The 20,479-nt window shown below is 41.1% G+C and overlaps 2 protein-coding genes across 4 annotated transcripts in view; both read right to left on the bottom strand.

Annotated features, from left to right (window-relative positions):
- Positions 1–280, bottom strand: part of FMO1 (flavin containing dimethylaniline monoxygenase 1) — a 33,970-nt gene extending 33,690 nt beyond the window's left edge. The window contains exon 1 of the mRNA XM_005609652.4: positions 99–280. The gene's annotated coding sequence lies outside the window, so the exon portion shown is untranslated. The remainder of the gene's footprint in view (positions 1–98) is intronic.
- A 5,048-nt stretch (positions 281–5,328) lies between these two features.
- Positions 5,329–20,479, bottom strand: part of FMO2 (flavin containing dimethylaniline monoxygenase 2) — a 32,926-nt gene continuing 17,775 nt past the window's right edge. For all 3 annotated transcript variants that reach the window (XM_005609651.4, XM_070266648.1, XM_014739527.3), the window contains exons 4-9: positions 19,432–19,594; positions 17,779–17,921; positions 14,364–14,563; positions 12,465–12,820; positions 10,297–10,369; positions 5,329–9,289 (exon numbers count right to left, since the gene is read on the bottom strand). In XM_005609651.4, the coding sequence (XP_005609708.2) occupies positions 8,938–9,289; positions 10,297–10,369; positions 12,465–12,820; positions 14,364–14,563; positions 17,779–17,921; positions 19,432–19,594 (1,287 nt within the window). In that variant the 3' untranslated portion in view covers positions 5,329–8,937. The remainder of the gene's footprint in view (positions 9,290–10,296; positions 10,370–12,464; positions 12,821–14,363; positions 14,564–17,778; positions 17,922–19,431; positions 19,595–20,479) is intronic.

Below are 20,479 nucleotides of genomic sequence, written 5' to 3'. Positions count from 1 at the left end.
TGAGGTGATTCTCTCCTGACACACAATAACAAAACAGGAAAAAATCCGGGCCCCCCTCCCTACTCCAAAGGAATTACAGATTATATCTGGTTACTTACTCTAGGTACTTGGAATTCCTGGTGCTGTGAGGGCCTGGGCACGGTTGGGACTCTGGATCTAGCAGAAATTGAAGTGGATGAGCGTGAGCGCGAGCCAGTATTGGCCTGGGAGTCCCCAGCACACTGGATGAAGCCTGTCTAAGAGATAAGGAATGTTATGTAGAATTTGGGAACCTAAGGTTAGCCTTTGTTTACATTTTAACTTGATTAATTGCAACAGTGAAATGCTGAGAGAAGCACTGCTGATATGCACTTTAGACTCACTCTTGTCCCTCCAAAATAGAAATTAAGTAGGGAGTCACAAGAGTATCTGCATTGTTCATGAATTTCACCCTCAAAGGAGGGAGAATAAAATAAGACAATCATGTCAACAGCTGCCACATCTAAGATTCACTTTTAAGGGTTTTGATCCATTTCACATTTAAAGAAAATTATTATTTGAAAATCATATATCACCCGTATTGTTAAATTCAATTCTTAAAGCTGTTTAAAGTGTAGATTATTGCCCGGGCACTTGGGAAACATGACAAATATATTGGAGGAACATGACCTTTGGAGTCACAAGTCCTGGGTTCAAGCATTTTTTTCACCAGTTGTTATCAGAGTAATCTTGGGAAAATTCTATAACTTTTTAAAGCTTCAGTTTCATCAGTTTAAAATAAGCATGGTAATATCTGCCTCAGGGGGTTGTGGTGGGGATTAGATAAGAATCTATGTGGAGAGTCTTGTCCATAGTATTCACTCTGCAAATGGCGATGACAATGGTGATAATGATGATGATGTCGTTGACAGACCAGAGAAGGTGTCTTGATTATTGATTTGTAACATTGAAGTGACTCCCACAGTACTCTAGGAGTAAACTCTAGGACAGATTGGTAAGACTGAAGCAGAGGGAAGGTTCTGGAAGAATAAATCTTTTTTTCTTCGTTTTCGATACGGTATAACCAAACAATTTGGCCCTGTGTCTCCCTGAGTCTGTGGCTTGCTCATTAGACTCACCCTTTGCCTTATTTCCTGCTTATTAAAGACTTGGCACAGAGACAGCATTGTTAGCTCTGGTGAGTTCAGCTGCTTTCCTGTACCTATGAAGATGATCATATTTTGATGATTTCAAAGCTTACTTCTTACCCAGAAAGTAAGCTTTCAAGACTGCTATTAGTTCAAGTGTCCTTTTGAAAACCAAAATATGTTTAACTTTGAGTCAGGGACACCTTGAGAGCAGGGGCCACAATTAGTGTCCCAAATTCCAATTTTTAGGCACTTACCATGATATGTACATGGTGCACACAGAGGGAGTCCCCTTAGTAGGCAGGCTGCTAACGTAAGTAGAGACAAAGAACTTTAAAGCGTTGGTTGAGCATAAACATCATTTATTATATCATCTAATTTTCCATACTCAACCAGAGTCTTATAGCAATTAAAACTGAGAAGACTGGCCTTCAATGGCACCTTCACTTTCTGCTGTTTTTAGGGCTTATTGTCAATTGGTTGTACCTGAGGTCATGGGACAGGGAAAGCAATCCAGGTCCCTTTTTGAAGCAGACCTAGACCCTAAGAAGCCAGATTGGTAGACAATAATGCCCTTTAGGAAATATTTTGGACTTTTTGCCTTCTGGGCACATGGTAGGATTGAACTTCTTGGTCCTTTAGTGGTTTGGGAACATGTGACTATTCTGGCCAATGACCGTGAGCCAAAGTAACATGCGTCCTTTCTGGGCTCAGAGCTTTTAATTCCCAATGCGAGATCCCATAGCACTTTCTCTTCCTTCAGCTCCGTAACCAGCAACTTTCAACATGGTTATTCCATTAGCCTGAATGCCTGGGTGACTGCTGAGCAGAGCCTAGCCCCTGTGGATATATAACATGAAGGAGAAATAATCTTTGTTTTATTTCCAGGCCTTGAGATTTGGGGATTGGTTGTTAATGCATCGTGCCCAGCTTCTGTTGACTGATGCATGAGAGGGATGCTTCTTGGCATCTTCATTGTATTTCTAAGTCATCTGAAGTCTCACCTCCTCCCCTTTCTTCCTTTGCTCTGATTCATACTTACAGACATAGAATCTTGGAGTTCAAAGAGAGCATAGAATTTACTTAGTTTTAGTCTCAGTTGTAAATTGGACCTACCCAGTACAGTTTTTTTCTTTCTCCCTCCAAAAACAAAATTGAAACAATCACAACGCCCTACCCCTCAACTCTAAAATACAAAAAGCATCAAGAGGCTCCCTACCTACAGGTTTTCCCCACAGGGGCTTCTTCTGTAGTTTTTTTGGTTTGTTTTTATTTTAATGCACATGTTCTTAAGAGGGAGTAATTCCTTATGTCCCTTTCACCTTGAGCTTGTTCTTTTTCTTTTTGTGAGAACACACTTGCAGAATAGTAACACTGAGAGGGAAGATGGAGAGAGTACTTAAGGCCAATTATTTTGCTTGAAATGCATCTTTTCTCTGCCAACAGTGATGACCCATGACTCACCTCTACCATCGAAGGACTAGAGCAAACAGCAGCCATTTTCCTTTAGAGTTCCCTTAAATGTCTCTGTAGCTTGATGATAATCTTGTGGGAAAGCCTGCAACAGTGAGTTAGAAACCATCCTATCACTTAAGATTCTGTCCTCTAACTGCCTAACAAGTTTGTAATTAATGGGAAATGCTCACATGGTGAAATATTTAACATAGCATAGTGGGGTGAAGCAGGAAGGACAATAGCAAGGAATCAGACTTCCTCAGTATTCTTACCTGTAGAATGGGATCATCATCCTTGCCTTGCCTAACACACTAGGTTGTGGTAGGGATGAGGGAGATAGTAATTGTGGAAGCGCTTTGTAAATGCTACAGAACCCAGCTATCTAAACCTCACAAGTTTGCATCTGGTTTTTCTTGTTCATCTGCGTGTTCCCAGACATAGCACAGTACCTGACGTACAGTGGGTGCTCAATAAATGTTCAAGGAATGAATGAACTGCAGGCCTTAGCTCCTTGCTCGAGGGGATATCCAGGGTTTCTCATGATGTTTTGAGTCTTGTAGGAGTCAGGACTCCAAGCAGGTCTTTCTAGTGATACACAGATCCTTTTGAGAAATCTAAAGTTTAGGCAATCTGAGAACTTATTTGAAATATAATATATGTAGCTTGCATAGTGGATGGGGTCTCCTTGTCCCTAGGCACATGCCCTCAACTTCACAGTCCTCTCCTTACTTCTGCTTCCTTCTTAATGTCTTCTCTGTGTCTGCATTGGCCCCTGACTGTGCTGCTATTGTTCTGTCCCATACCAATATAAGTACAGAGCTTAGCTATTCCACGAAAAGTTCATGTCCACTAAAGATTTCTTGTGTTTAATAACGTTATGGAATATTCAAGGAGTCACAGGGAGAGCAGTGTACTCTACACTGCATTCTGCTATCCCAGTGGCTCTATTCTTCCTTTTAGTTCTGCCTTTCTTTTCTTCCTTCCTCTTTTAAATAACTTGAACATTTCTCTCTTTTCTCCTAAAGAACCCTATTCTGCCCAAACCTCAAGTCTCTCTTTTTCCCTCCAGGTGCTTATGAGGACATTTTTTCCCCAACAAATGCAGTTCTTACTCTTATTTAGATTCTTTAATACCTAAATTTATGTAATATTTATTAATGATATTAATACATTTGTATATTACCTTATTAGATACAATACATGAATCAAACTTTGTATTATCTTATTAGACACAAACATATTAAAAGCATTTTTGAATCTTCTTTGACAACTTGTAGTTCAGCAACTTTTTAGTACCCTGGGGATCAGTTCTGTTTTTGGTGTGTACAGAGGGACCAAAATTGACTAACATGATATTTTATCTTGGATATAAGACAGACGCTGGAAAATGAAGAAATGATAAATGATTTTTCTTATTGATTCATCATCCTGTACACCACCATTTAGCACAGGCTGCAGAGTCAGACAGTCCTTGCAGTCAAACCCAGCTGGGCCTGCTTATAAGCCACATAACTTGGGAAAATCATTTAACCACTCTGAGTCTCAATTTCCTGCTGCATAAGATGGGTTATGAGGATTAAATACAACGAAATAACATGGAACTCTTTATAACATCTAGAACATAATAAATGATCAATAAGTGATTGATGTTTTTACTACTCTATCCAGGTTACTTAGGTTGCTAGAACTTGAAATACTTCAACATTAAGAGAAATTGATGCTTTTGTAGAGTCAATTGCTTCCTACTGGCCAGCAGCTCAAAGTGTAGGAATGTTTAACCATAAAACTTTTAAAAATAGTTACAAGGAAAATTCCCCTCCCAGAATATGTAGCATATATAGATGGACATCCAGGTGTAAAAATAAAAATTTTGGATACACACTTCTCACCCACAAGGCTAAAGAAGCCATTTCTCCCAGTGGTTTGCTTGGACTGGTAGTGGAAGGAATACCAGTTGGTATTCAGGAGATGAGACAGGCTGTGTGGCCCTGCACAGTGCCCTGACTTCTCTGAGCCTCTGTCTCCTTATCTGAGAGCATTCTGGTCAGTCCCCTCCACCCCTAAAATGACTCAGGGACTTGCAATGACTCTCTGGTTCCAAAGCATAATTCCTACTATTGCATCACCCTGCAGAGTGCCAAAGTATCCTGATTTCTGTATTTCCTACAAGTTGGAGTTGATGGCTCCTAAGCACTAAATTGTCATCTTTGCCATTAGTGCCAGTGAACATGATAAAAATGACGTTCAATTTAACCATCATTCAAAAATTGACAGTGGAGAAATTATGACAGGGTCACAGAGTAGCATATTTGATGGGCTTTACTGATCATCTGATCCCCTCTTTTATGCCCAGATGAGAAAACTAAGGCTGAGAAATCTGAGATGACTTTTCCTGTGCTCTCCCTATTTTCCCTCATACAGGCATTTTCCTTAATAAAACCCTTACGTGTTTAATCTCATTGTGGCATCTAACCTGGATTAAGTAGAGTCTAGTCTCAAGAACCTCTTGTTTAGCGTCACTGATTCATGATCTGGTCATAAGGCAGACGGGACACAAAAGTGAGTTATGTTCCATGTAACAACATTCTGCCTCCTGGGGCACAGCCATACGCTCTGCACTGGGGGTTGCAGGTCAATGGCAGCGTTGAAAGACCAGTTATAATCTTCCTTTGCCGCCATCGTTATAATTCAAATGCTGCATTCTTTCTGGGTTAAGCTTTTAAAATCTTTATTATTTGAAAATGTGTTATGTATCATGGTCCAAGAGTTTTATTTTAAAAATATCTTTATTTTTCTTTAAGGAACAAATGTGATATATTTGGCTCTTGGTAAGGAAAATCAAGGAGCTATCATATAAAGAAGGAGAGTTAAAATGAAAGGTTAGTAAAGGAGAGCATCACAGAGAGAGATTTTGGAGGAGGGTGATGACCAGCCAACATCCTTTCTGGGAGAAGCACAACGTTGTAAACTGTAGCGAGAAGCAAGAAGGCTGCACCTAAGGAGGAATTTGGCCCTGAGGAGTGGAAAGGGTCATGGACTAATCTCTGAAAGCAGCTTTTTGGAGAGACCTCAAACCAAAGGTTCCTAAATTTAGTGTGCACAAGAATCTTCTAGGGAGCTCATCAAGACTGGAGATTCCGATTCAGCAAGTCTGCATAATTATTACATTTATAGTAAGGAATCTGCCGTTTTCTAAGCTCCCCGAGGCTTTCTGACGCAAGTGGTCTGATCATAGTTCGGAGCAGACTACCATAGATGCTTTGTCTGGGAGTGCGTCCCATTTCAGGATGTGTGGAGGCAGAAGAATAGACTGAGTGAGTCTTCCTTACTCAATCTCAGACTCTGAAAATGAACTATTTATGCTTTTAAAAAGATACTAGAATATTTGGAAATATTTCAAGAGATCATTGCTCTTCTAAAATTTTTAAGGATATAAATTTAATAATAATTTTGTCCTGGGGTTGGCCACATGGCCTCGTAGTTGAGTTCATCCACCCTGCTTCAGTGGCCCAGGGTTTCGCCAGTTCGGATCCTGGGCATGGACCTAGCACCACTCATCAAGCTATCTGAGGTGGCATCCCACATGCCACAACTAGAGGGACCCACAACTAAAAACATACAACTATGTACTGGGGGGCTTTGGGGAGAAAAAGGAAAACTAAAATCTTTAAAACAAATAATAATTTTGTCCTAACAGAGCTGTTTTTTCCTACTGATTCAGCATCACCCTGACACTTGTTTCTCAATCTCTTCCACTGTAGAAGTAGGATAATAACTGTAGTTACTTCACTGGGGAGCAGTAACGATGAATGAGGCCAGTTAGGAAAAACAATTAGGACGATGCTTTGCACATTACGAAGCAGGGATTGGCACACGTTTTCTGTATAGGGCCAGAGAGTAGATACTTTAGGCTTTGGGAGCCATACTGTTTCTGTTGCAACTACTCAGCTCTGCCATTGCAGCTAAAAGCAGCCACAGACAGTAAGTGAATGAGTGTGGCTGTGTCCCAATAGAACATTATTTACAGAAATAGGTAGTGGGCTGGATTTGACCCAGAGGCGGTAGTTGGCCTGCTTTTGCTATAAAGGCTTTATAAATTCTATTATTATTATTATTAACATAACGGCTTGTAAATAATCCTTAATAATTAACAAAGTAATCAGTTTTTACTCAAGAACTAAGTATATATACATTTGCAGGTTTTTTTTCCAAAGGAATCTGCTTAGAAGAGAAATGAAAACAAAAATCTTGCATTTAAATGCTGGTGTCATTTCAATGGACTTTAAAGAAAAAGTTTCCACGGACAGAGATTGCCATTGCGTTGTTCTAGGCCCTTGAGGGAGAAATCCAGGCCAAAGTAAAAAAAAGTCCACAAAGACTTTGGAGGAGTAAAGGAGAAATTTTCCTAAATATTTAATCTTTGACCTTTTCCCTGTCTTTGAAGGCCTTGGTCTGGGCTTATAGATGAGTTTATCTCCACAAACACAGTTTGTTGAAAGACTGGCCGCATGAATGTTTCATAACCAGATGTTTATCTATTATGTTGCTCAATGTCTATTGACATTGAATTGCTTGTGTCTTTTTTCGGCTTCAGTTCTAAGAAAATATTTGTCTCTCCTAAGAAACCGGTGTGCTTCCTTTTATCAGATGACAAAGATTACATATTGTTTTACTTTTTGCCTGGGTTATCTGCAAGGTTAGAGACAAACGCAAGGCTCAATCATTATGCTTTCCATCAACTTGGGAGATATACTTTCCCTCCTGGATGCTTATTTTTTCAAAATGTCAATGATCATTTTAAATGTTGTTGTAAAGGTGTCTTTCATTGTAAATTTCTTCAAATGCCTTTTAGATCTAGCTAAAATATAAACCAAATATGAAAAATAAAATGAATCAGATCATATTTGCAAAAAGAGTGTTGTTTTCTACGTGAAGTTCCTCCAAAAGTAAAGTATACATGATTATGAAGAAAATAAACTGGTGATAAATACCTTATCAGTAATAGAGGCTTTTGTAAATAAGTATATCATGAGACAAGGCTATGAAATTTAAGCAGATTATTTCAACATAGTAAGACAAATGCGTTAGTAGAGGAATGCATGGAGTGCGTGGGATGAGAAGGGCACTTAGCAACAGCAAGGTGGGATACAGGGAGGGCATGTGGTAAGGAAAACTTCCTAGATGACTGAGTTTCTCAGGCGCAGAAAAGAGAATCGTTTGAGCCAGAGCATGGAGGCATGAGGAAAATTACAAGCTACTTGCCATTCCTAAAAGATGAGGTGTGAGGCGGAGAGGGGTGAGAGATATCTTAGAGAAGAAGGGGCCAGGACACAGGGACCTTGTAAGGCACGCGAGGGAGCTTGAAGAGAAAGTGTAGATCCGCTCTTCCCAAATCTGGCTATGCATAAAAATCACCTGGCAGACTCTTAAGGACCCCGATTAAGAACAGCCTGAGAACCTAGACTCTCATTTCAGAAAGCTCTTCAGTTGAGTGAAGCAAACGCGGGTTCCCATCCCAGCTCCATTATAAGGTCCGCTGTGTGGTCTTGGGCGTATCACCCAATTTGCGCTGAGTCTCAGTGTCATCATCTGTAAAACAGGCCTAATGGCTTCACCCATCTCACAGAATCATTCTGAGAATTAAGTGAAATAATACATACAATGTGCACATGGCACAATATCTGGTCTGTGGTAAGTTCTAAACATATGTATATTTATGTATATAGCTAATATGCCAACTTTACTTTTATTGTTATAGCAGTGCTTCTGTCAAAATATAAGAAAAATATAAGCTATGTGGCTATTTGCTCAGCTTTCAATATGAGGCCCTGAAAGTCAGTTTGAGCATTGCTGTTGTATTCTAGGTCTCTCTTCTCGTTTTTTTCTCCAGTATTTTTGTGTGATTCTCCACTTAGCAACAACTGGAGCATGACCTAACATCTGAGAACTTTGTTACCAAGCAGAATCCAGATAGGAAAACTATGGAGGATGTCACACAGGAGGTGAAATATTTACCCACAATTTAAATTTTCCAACGATTTAAACCATGGGGCCTGCTTTTCATTCTGTGTAATTCGAGTATTTGTCCACACAACTCTCCTATATCATGGCTGGCAGCACTACTTAGCCAGTGTTATTTTGTTGTTTTTTTTCTGGAGAGTCCAGTGGACTTGAGGGAAGGATAGAACAGCAAAGAAATTTCATGCCACAATTTTAGTTTTATGCATAGACCTAATTCTGCTAATTCTCTAGTTACCACTCTTGCTCCATTCCTCTTATCTAAAGTTTAGGCTATAGATTTAATATTTTTTCTTTTAGCCTTTTGTTTTGGAAGTGCTGACTGACATAAGGCCAAAGGCACATAAATGCTGACAGATTAGAACCACTGAAGTTGGAAAAAAAAGGCCACAACAACAGCAAGAAGCCCCAGGATTTTCAACAGGAAGGAAAGAGAGAAATTAGATGACTCTCGCAGAGCCCGTGTCTTCAAAGGCTTCAGTATCCTCTGCTTCTGGGTGAAGATGGCATGTCTGGCTCCTTCCCATCGCCCAGGCCCAACCAGGCGATACTGGTAGGAGTTGCAGGGTCCAAAAAAGAGTTTCACAGCCAGTTTAGGATCTTTTAACAAGAAAGAAAGGAAGTCTGGCTTCGCACCTATCTCTGAGGCGAGCTCGTCCAAGTAGTCGATGTAATTGGTCTGCAATGTCTGGCTCTGGCTCTTTCCAAACCTTAACGGAGACAAAAAGGCAGATTCACAAAATGTTCTAAGTTATATACGAACATTAGGTGCTCAACAGCCGTCAAAAGAACGAGTGAATGAATAATGCGTTTTGAATTAATCTCTCGTGGAAAGCGTCAGTGTATCCCATCGCAAGACCCATCTCCCACATTGAAAGTAGGCTGTAAAATAAATAGCTGTGAACTCCTAAAAGTTTTAGGAATGTGACAAGATTTATAACTACAATTATTATTTGATATTAACTAAGCAGCTTCAAGTCTTCAGGCAAATACAAACTAGTCAGGATTACTGCAGCTTCAGGAGATAACACCAATGAAAGCCTGGCTCGGTGTCCTGCACAGAGGAGAGGCTTAATATTTGCTTGTTAAATTATTCAAGTACCTGGCACTCTGGGTGGCAGATAGTAGATAGTCAATACATGGTAGATGAATTACAATTTGAACATGAGATAACACCTGCATGTGAAGTAAGGCCCCCCATTTAACTTTCCAAGGGTGCTTGATCACTATTGAACCCCATTCCACCTCATCACAAAGTACAAATCCTCGAACCGTCACTTCACGCCAACTTCTTTCTAATTTACTTTGATGGGAGATCCCTCAGCTAACTTTCCAAATACCCAGGCTACTGTCACTACCGTTGCTCCCATCCCATTCTCTAACCATAGAGTGTGTGTAGGGGGGTGGTCTGAGAAGATATGGACTCTCATCTCGTCATCACACAAAAATGGAATGAAGTTAAGTCAAGGAAAAATGTTCTGATTTGGGTAAAATTCCTATCTTTAAGTAGTGGGTTCTTACACTAGTATGTGTAAGGATCGCCTACGAAGAACATAAAAATACAGATAATCAGATTCTGATTCAGTTGGTCTGCGTTGTGGTCCAGGAATTTACATTTTTAATGAACAGCTAGGTGGTTCTTGCAGGTAGTTAAATTACTATGCTTTGGGAAACACTCCTCTATGTAGAGAATTTAAAAAAAAAAAAACGTTCTTACAGGTCAATTCTTTTTTCATTCCTCTTGATAATGTCCGCCATCATAGTCCTCTCTGAGGGCAAGGTACACAAGCCTAGAAAATGAAAGGCTGGTTTGAGTAGTGGGTTTGATTCAATATCATTGCCTTATCTAGTACTTGATTCCTGTAATTAAACTCTGGTCATTTACGTGCATTTTACCAGTCAAGGCTGCTGTGTTGTTGAACACCAGGGTGCGCCACTCCCACTGAGTTCTATGTGATGCTGCCCTTGGAACACAGGCTGCAGCAGGAACTCTGAGGTGGAGTGGGTAAGAGAAGAGGTGGGAGAGGGAAGGCAAGCCGGTGGAGCCTGGAAACCATGCCAGGTGGCTTGAGCTCTATTCTGAAGGTGATGGGAAGCCATGGGAGGGTTTTCTTTAGGAGATGACAAGATCAAATTTGTCTTTTGGAAAGATCGCTCTAGCTGCTGAATTTTGGAAAATGGACTGCAGGAGGGTGAGGTTAAAGGCAGCAAGACTGGTTAAGAGGGTACTGAAGTACACTGGATGAGAGATACAACAGCCCAAACTAAGGGAGGGCAGTGGGGATGGAGAAAGCAGATTGATACAAAAGTTACCATTGTGTGCTTATGATTCCATCTCCTGTCTGCAAATGTCCCCTGAGCTTCAGACATATTGAAAAATGATGAGTTCTCCTGGATATGGCTTGTCATCAGACGTCTCAGATTCACCAAGTCTAAAACTGAGCCCATCATTGAAGCCCTCTTGCTCAGACTTGTGTCTTTTTCCGCACGCCCCCTCTCTATTCACAGCACTGCTGTCCATCCAGTTTCTATGGTCAGAGATCTGCAAGTCATCCTTAATTCCTTTCTCTTTCTCTTATTTTCCTACATTGAGCTAATCATTACGTCCTGCTGATTTTATCCGTAACTATTTCTCACATTTACATCCTTGTCTCCACCTTGCCTCTTTGCCTGGCTCAGGTTGCATCAGATTTTAGTGCTGACTATTGCAGTAGCCTTCTCACTGGTCTCTGAGACTCCACTCTTTTCGCCTTCAAATCTATCTTCCAGACTAATGGTGAAATAATCTATTGAAACTGTAAATCTGATAATGTCTATTCCTTGCATATAACTTTCATTGGATCCTATGCCTGAAGAGCTTTCTGAACTGAGAGTCTAGGTTCTCAGGCTGTTCTTAATCGGGGTCCTTAAGAGTCTGCCAGGTGATTTTTATGCATAGCCAGATTTGGGAAGAGCTGATCTACACTTTCTCTTCAAGCTCCCTCGCGTGCCTTACAAGGTCCCTGTGTCCTGGCCCCTTCTTCTCTAAGATATCTCTCACCCCTCTCCGCCTCACACCTCATCTTTTAGGAATGGCAAGTAGCTTGTAATTTTCCTCATGCCTCCGTGCTCTGGCTCAAACGATTCTCTTTTCTGCGCCTGAGAAACTCAGTCATCTAGGAAGTTTTCCTTACCACATGCCCTCCCTGTATCCCACCTTGCTGTTGCTAAGTGCCCTTTCTCTTACCACACACTCCATGCATTCCTCTACTAACGCATTTGTCTTATTATGTTGAAATAATCTGTTTAAATTTCTCTCTATCCCACCAGTTTCCAACACAGGGCTAGATATGCAATGAGTTTTTGTTGAGCTGAATTGAACCCTATGGTCAAAGAGATAATAGTCTTCTGGAGCGCAAAGTACTATACAGATGCTCAGATAGAAACCTTTCAATAATTTTACAACTTTGTAGGGATCTGTGAAGTTGAGCTGCTTAACTGTTGAGAGTTAATTTGGAGTTAAGCATGGAGTAGGCCCTAGGTCTCTTGATTTGCACATATTCTGAGGAATTTATAAACATCATATAGGTGAAACCAGGAGTCATAGATGTCTTCCTTCTTAGCTGTTCTCTCATGAGTCAAGGAAAGAACAACATGTACTTAACTTTATGCCAATCACAATTCTCTGAATTACTATTTCAAAGGAATGATTGCAGATATTTATTACTCTTGCATCTCTGTATCTGTTATTTTGTGAGTTCTCCACTAACTTTTTAGGATGCTAATCTTGTGAGAGCAGCCCAGATTGGTAACCTTCTTCTCGGCAACGTTCTTATTTAAACTCATTATTGAGCAAACTCCGCCAAGTGTGAAGACCCTCAGCCACTCACTCGCCCACTCACTTACCTTTGAAAACTCTTGTCACCCAACGAGCTTGAAGTTCAACAGTTGGGAAAATGGAACCTAGGGGCTGGATGAGACCAATGCATGCCAAGGTTGACTTTGCCAGGTGAGGAGGGAATATGTATCTATACAGTGAGACCATATTATCCTCTACTTTAACAAGTGATTCTTCAAGGAAGGGAAAAGAGAAAGTATATCCCGTTGCAAAGACAATAATATCAATGTTCTCCTCCACTGTTCCATCCTCAAAGATGGCGGAAGTTTCTGTGAGCTCTTTCACTCTCGATTTCACCTTGATGGCTCCATAGAGTATACGACTTGGAAGGTCATCATTTAGTACAGGTTCTTTCATAAGGTATCTGAAACACACAGAAGAAAACACTTAGAAGGAGCTTTTAATGAGGAGTCTCAAACTCTTCTGAGTTTTTATAGGGTTGGCTCCTAGAATAAAGAGGTTTCTTAAATATCTATAAAACTTTCTAACTTGACTCGTTGGCCTGCCCCAAATCTTACTATCTGACTTTATTCTCATGTCAAAAATCTCTCCTCTCAGCAAATAGTAGAAAACATGTAGGTGACATGGGTAAAAGACAATTCAAAAAAGGAGGCATCCCCAAGGAGTTAGGCAAAATGCCAGTGCCTGTGGTCAATTCCTGAGTATTCCAGTGATGTTTCCACCATTGTTTTATGTCATCTACCTTTAATTATCTTGCTGTTCCATTTAATCTCTAACTGATCATAAGTAAGAAAGGGAAAATTGAATTCCCATTATTTTTGAAACATTAAGGGATCAGTGTGAAAATTAATGTATAAAATTAAGTTTAGAGGGGCCGGTCCCGTGGCCAAGAGGTTAAGTTCCCACTCTCTGCTTCGGCGGCCCAGGGTTCGGATCCTGGGCACAGACATGGTACCACTCATCAGGCCATGTTGAGGCAGTGTCCCATGTGCCACAACTAGAAGGACCACAATAAAATATACAACTATATACTGGGGGGATTGGGGGAGAAAAAGCAGAAAAATAAAAAATGTTGGCAACAATTGTTAGCTCAGGTGCCAATCTTTAAAAAAAAAAAAATTAAGTTTGGGGATGTTTCTTGACCCCAAATACCTATGAAGTCTCTGTATGTGATAGCATGGGTGATGGAGCAAAGCCTGCTTGTATTTCTGGAATTCCCTTTTTTATAGATTTGAGAACCATTTTGCAAAAAAAAAAAAAATATATATATATATATATATATATATATATATATATATATAAAAGACAATACATGCCACACCAATCAGACCTCAGAATACACAGTCCCATGGCATTTGTTGAAAGATTTGTTGAAAGCTCTTCTGTTCTTTTTTTTTTTCTAAAGGGAAGGAGTTTGTTATCAACTAAAGAAAAATAAGCATTCATGTTTTCTTGTGTTTATAAGGTCAGTGATATTTAACTTTGAGATCAACAGAGATTTGTTTTTTGGCAAAGAGACAACCAGCATGTTCTCAAAAGATGTCCGTGGGAAGAATCCTCATGGTGTATAGAACTAACAAAGCAGGAGTTATCAGATGGAGAATTTGGGACATGTTTCCCACCACACCCCTCTGAAAGGAAGCTCACAATATCTTAAAGTGGCCTTTTCCAATGTCGGACAGCTTAGGTATTAGAAAGTTCTTCCCTTGATCCTAGGTCTGCTTTCTAGAGCAGTTCACAATATTTCTACTTCATCTCCTGAGTATTTACTTTTTACAAGGCGTACAGAACAAAGTTGGAATTCATACTCCAGGACCTATGTGATACCTATACTGTTAGGTTGTAGTTTGTAATGCTGTTTAGCAATGTGGCTCTTTGTGAAGAGAGGCACTTCTGACAACCTTGCTTACCAATGAGTTTACCATAAAAAAGCAAAATAACTCTACTTGTTTTGAGGTTCAAGGCCATAATTTTTGTGGTTGAACCACTGATTCATCTGTTGGTCCATCATCTGTTTTAGAATTGTTCGTGGCAGAACGTTTCGGAGCATGGAGCTAAATCGGGTGTGAAAGATCATGTCCCAGGGGTAACCATCTTCAGAGATACGACTCATGACCCAGGAACCATGTCTGGTGCTGATAAACACCTGTTAAGCAAAAAGAAATACAATTTACACTACGGCATCTTCCCTTTTGGGAGGACCTACTATGTAGGTGATATATCATGTGTTTGGCCCCAGAATTTGCTGAAATGCTTTGTTTTAAAGATGATTGACCTCAAAGTGAAGTACCTTCTAGTTTTCACTGCTCTGTGACAGCTTTATCGTAAAAGGGGTGCCCAGTGGTCCACTGATAGAGGAAGACTACAACAGTCTTGAGAACGTCATGGAGACATGAGAAAACCTTCGGGCTAATACCAATCATGAAATCCACAAGTCTTCACCATGTTTGCAGTTGTGGTTCGACGCTTTTCTCTTCTCACCTTTCCACCCTGTTGTGGTGATGGTGAGCAATTATAATCCTAGGGAATGTATGTTTACAGCCTAATGACTAGATAGGCATAAATGTACGAATCTGTATAACCCCAGAGGGAGAATAACAAGGGAAATCAGCTTCCTCCCATCCTTAAAAGAACTTCATAATGTATTTTAAAAGGTAAAACCACTGAGCTTATACTGTGATTCCCATTCTTTTCAAGTGCATATCTGAACCCCCTTTCGATGTATTCTTTACCTTGTTTACTTAGGTTTCCCTTGTTTTTGAAATGTACGTTTAAATCTCTTTTCAAATAGACATTTCACCTTGTTTACTGTTAATCCTCCATTGTCTAAATGCATATTTGACTTGCTTCTCAAAATTTTACATACCGTTCTATGAGTTCTGTTGTAAAAGGCTGCCCTTGACAAACACTTAAATAAGATTCTCTTGCAAGGAAACCGATTTCCTTAGGAGTTTAAGATCATGGACTCGAGATCCAGGACTTCTGGATCCAGACTGCCTGGGTTTGAATCTCAGCTCCACTACTTACAAGCCGCGTTGCTGTGGGTGAATTATTTCAACCTCTCTGTGCCTCTGTTTCTCTCTCTATAAAATGGGGCTAACAGTACTCACTTCATGGGATTATTATGGCAGATTAAATGAGATGATATATGTAAAGGACTTAAAATATTGCCTGGCAGGTGATAAGCATGGCTAGCTATTATTATTTTGTAAATTTAGGCTGGAGGAGAGGCATTTCATACAGTGCCACATGTCTGGGGTGAGCCAGAATTTGGAGACAAATTTTCCTGGGAAGGGCCTCAAAGCCTTAGCTTGTGAAGTAGCACCTGCATGAAGCAGTGTTGAGTTGTTGGTCTGTGTGTGGTAATACACTTTTGTCCTGACTTTTTCCTGTTCTTGCCCTTATGTTGACTTGGCAATGCTTTGATCAGGTATTAGACATTATACTTAGATGTTTCCATGAGTTCTCTTTCCATTACTTACTGTCCCCTCCTCTTCCTTAGGATCAATCCATGTTTCACAGTGGATGTTCTGCCTGCTTTATTTGCTGTCTTTCTCCTGTCGCGTCCCTACAGCAGGGAGCCTAACCTGGCTAGCTCTACTAGCCGCAACAGGGTGATGTACCTGAGGATTTAGGCTCAGGCTGCTTTCTCTGAGGTGCAAATATCAGGCGAAGGGCCGGAGATTTGGTTTTGGGTGGGAAAGCATGTGGAGGAGTCAGCACTATCCCACAGTACCTTGAGTGGTGCTTTTGGACTATGGTAGAGCATGCGGTGTACTTACGAATGTGAACTTCCTTCAACAGGTGCAGAGCACACTCAGGACTGTGATGAGTTTAGTTTGCAGTGCTCAGCTTTGCAGGGACACCTAGTTCTGTCCCTTACGTATAGCTCCTGGAGAGTCTCTGGTAAGTCTTCTCACAAAAGGGTTGAGAGTACATTACTTTGTATAACAGGTTTTAATCATAATTATAATTGATGTTATTAATGTAATAAATATCGAAGAGACATTCTCTTGAAAAGATCACTTAAGGAGCTGTAAGGCACACAAATATAGCCAAGGTGCTTTCTTAATATTGAATCTGGCATCATAGAAGTCTTTTTACCTGGCAAGACCCATACAAGGAACTGGCTCTTGCAATCCTGGATTTGCTGTCTTCGGGACATCTGTGCTAAGGCCAAATCACTGACCTGACGGCATGCATTGGTTTAGTCTGGAGCGCCACTTGGTTGATAGCCCCGTCAGCTCCCTTTCTCATACTCCCTTCCTCAGGCTTGGCAGGTATTCCCAACAGGAAGGAGCTGGAGCTGGGGCCTCACCCTCTCCAACTCTGTTCTGCTCCAAGCCTTTACAGTCACTGCCTCCTCGCTTGTTCTTCACATCAGGGTCTTAAAGCTTTGAAAGGTGAAAAGGGATTTCTTTCCACAAAAAAGGTGAGAACCTCTTGGGTCTAGTAAATTTCTTTCTGGTCTTAGTGACCTGCTCTGTCCCCAGACTGATACCGACTGACAGGGACTCTGACCGGTCCCAGGGTAACCCCTGCATTAACTTGCTGGAGAGGAACCATGTTTGTTTCTCATGTTTGCTATGCGGCATCTTAAGCCTTGAAAGCATGAGACTCAGGACAGGATGGTTTGGCTGGTGAGGATACAGCCATAGTAAGCCCTGTGTAGCCAGAAGACGCCATGCTGAGGAGGCCAGTGAGAGAGTGATAGGGCCCCGGGGTCCAGCCCTGTTGAGATGGAATGCTCTAGGGAGAACAACCTTAGCTATTTTCCCATCTTTGCCTAGGTCCAGAAGAGATTTCTTTCCTGCCACTCCCAACCATAGCTGTAAGCATTATCTACATCTTGTAATGTTTGACTCTTTCTTGAGAAGGCGTAAAGATGATAGCAGTTGGAAGGCCTCAGGGAGCACCTAAATATCTATGGTCTTGGTTGGGAGTCTGTCTATTTAATCTTCCTTGTCATGATCCTTGGGTAACTAAGGATTATTTACATTTCAAATAGAATTCAGATATGCACTAAATTTCTAAAAGGCACTCCCCAGAATGTGAACAGGTCAATAAGGCCTTTTGTGCTGAAAGTCATCTGGTTCAAATTTACCCTTTAAAATGTGAGAGAGCCAAAGCCCAGAGAAGTAAAATGACTCACTCTAGGTTATACGGCTGATTAATGGCAGAGCTGGGAGGTAAACTCTGGCTTCTGGACTTCCAGATGTTCTATGATACCACACTGAACAACCAACCAACCAACCAACAAATTAATGAGTTATGGAACCTTGGTTATACGGCTGGGATTTTCCCATATGCCCCTCCCCTTTCCTTTCCTCCATAGTAAAAGGTAAGCAGAGAGTGTCGCACCTGAGCAGCCTTCTTACTCAGCTCGACAGCAATATCTGAGGCGGAATTTCCTATTCCAATCACCAGGATGTGTTTCCCCTCAAATCCCTCTGGGTGCTTGTATTGGCGGCTGTGGAAATACTGGCCTTTGAACCTCTCGATACCTAGAGGGGAAGAAGAGAGAAGTCCATGAACTATGTCAAGTTAATTTCGATAAAACCGTGTTGTTAGCTTTTCCTTTCTTGGACCAATCATTGTTTTGCCCCTTCCCCTCTTAGGGGGGTTACAATAGCTAGGTCAAATGACAAACTCAAACTATGAAGTATATAAGAAATGCTGGGTTAAGCATAAGGTATAGGACTAAAGGAGTTGCTTTTAGAGGCTGCAGCTTACGTATTTATTAGAGAACAAACAAATGGTTTTGATGAATACAGCAGAGTCAGATGCTGCCTTATGACTACCCATCATTCTATTTTAGACTGTACAATGATATTTTAATATCACATAGTATATATTCTTTTAAATGTTTCTTAGATACATTATGAAGTGATATTATTGTAATTGCGTAAAAAGTAAAATAATATTTATCATCCTTAATTTGCAAAAGCAAACAAAAACTAAAACTAAAAACCAGGTCCATAGAAGGTGAGGGATGGTTTCCTCATTGAGATAACTTCCTGGACAAGACTCTTTGAAGGCAAACCTCTCTGTCCTTTCTCAGGAATACAGGATTTTGTTAAACTATTTGCCATTGATGATGGGTTGCTTGAAAGAACCTTTAGGTCATTAGTTCTCTGAGGGTGGTCCCTTGGCCAGCAGTATTAGCATCACCTGGGAACTTGTTAGGAATGCAAATTTTCAGCCACACACCAGACCTACTGAATAGGAAATACTAGGGGTGGGGCCTACCAAGTTGTGTTTTAAAAAGCCCTCTAGATGATTCTGTTTGAGAACCATTGCTTTAGATCAGTAGGTCTCAATCCTGGTTGCACATTAAAATCATTTGAGCAACCCCAGTTGACCTGCCCTATACATACTGAATCTTGGAGGTGGGGCCTCAGGCATCAAGGCTTTAGAAGCTCCACAGTGGTTCATATGTGAGGCCTGGACTGTGACCCACTATATTAGATGTTTTCCTGTGGGTCTTGGGAGGAACTATGCTCTCTGAGGGAAGAGTCTGGGAGGTACCTGGACAGATGGCTGCAGCATTCCATTGTGTGTACTCCTCCCCTGCACTCCGCTGTCCCTCATCTCTGTCCTATAGGAGCACTTATTTCCAGGAACTCTCCCCAGTCACCATGTCCATGAGCATGGTTCTGTGGGAAAGGCTCCAAGGACATAACAAAGTCACAGGTGTTTAGCAGGATAGAAAAAGGCCAAGGTGGGTACATGGCTAAAAGGGCTTTTCCAACAGAGAACCAGTTTGGATGAGAATTCTCTGAAATTCTGGGGAAGATTTAGTGACTTTGGAGGTTAGCTGAACTCCCTGTGTAATGAAGACCCAAAGAAGTCAACAAAAACAAAGATGGTATGTAGAGTCTTTCGTCTTTCCAGCTCCATCCCTGTCTTAATATTATGCCCAGTTGCAGCAGCTAATTCTGCCTGTCAATCCAACCTGCATAGAGAGTACCTGGACAGGTACTCTGAAAAGTTGGGAATCCCTGCAGGCCTCACCTGGAAATGACTCCAGTGGGATGTGAGGGAGGATGTGGTGGCCGCTGCAAACCATAACTGCGTCAAACACAGCACGCTGCTCCTTGCCGTTGCTCTCGGTAACAACCTCCCATTGGCCAGAGGATGAAAAATCTGGGCGTTTTTTCACACTGAGGACAGTTGTCTTGAACAAACACAGAGAAGGCATCATTGAGAACTACTCTGGCATGACATGGGCCTTGTCCAGTGCCCTGGGAGTGGGGACGGGTAAAGTGCAGTGTATGACTCCATTTAGGTTTCATGTGAATCATTCCAAGACACTTAAGGCAAAGACTACTAGGTGCGCTTTCTCATTCTTCTTTGGGAGGGGGCTGTCAAAGTTAGGCTGCTTTGTGCAAGAGGCCTGACCCAGCAGTGAGAACCAGCCTGTGAAGGACTGAATAAGGACTTGAGAGAGACACAGAAGAGGAAGATGAGGGCCTCCAAGATACAAAACACATGTCCATCATTCAAGTGATCACACAATCAGTATTTATCAAGAACCTTTATGTGTCTACCTCTGTGCAGACTCTATTAGAGAAGATCATTCATGTGAAGCACTTAGCAGAATGCCTGGCACATTGTCAGCACTCCACGAATGGTGGTTGTCCATATTTATTCTTTTTAAAACACAGTGCATCATGTTAGCAATACAGCTCATGATCTCATTTGGATGCAATAATTTATTGGCTCATTGATTTTTTTTTTTAATGTAGCTCACTGTCTGGAGGTCTGTGAATTTTTGAAAAGTGTAAATACATGTTGTGTCTGCTGTATTTAAGAAACAATGTCAAATGGAAGTGAAGCTTTTCTCACTTCCAGAGGAATGGCATGCTTCTCTTCTTTCTTGCGAGTATTTGAGTCCCTTACACATGCTTTTCAAATTTTCAGATATTTTTCAAAATGCTGGGTTGTCAGTTTCTAAAGCTGTTCCAATTTAAAAGTGTATATGGAATATTAGTATAAAGCTTGTGAAAGGAGTATAAAGTGTCTGGGCATTTTCAGCTGAGAGTAAAGATTTCAGATTGGC

Source organism: Equus caballus, chromosome 5, assembly GCF_041296265.1.
Source record: "Equus caballus isolate H_3958 breed thoroughbred chromosome 5, TB-T2T, whole genome shotgun sequence".
NCBI lineage: Eukaryota > Metazoa > Chordata > Mammalia > Perissodactyla > Equidae > Equus > Equus caballus.
This window is presented reverse-complemented; position numbering and strand designations above follow the sequence as displayed.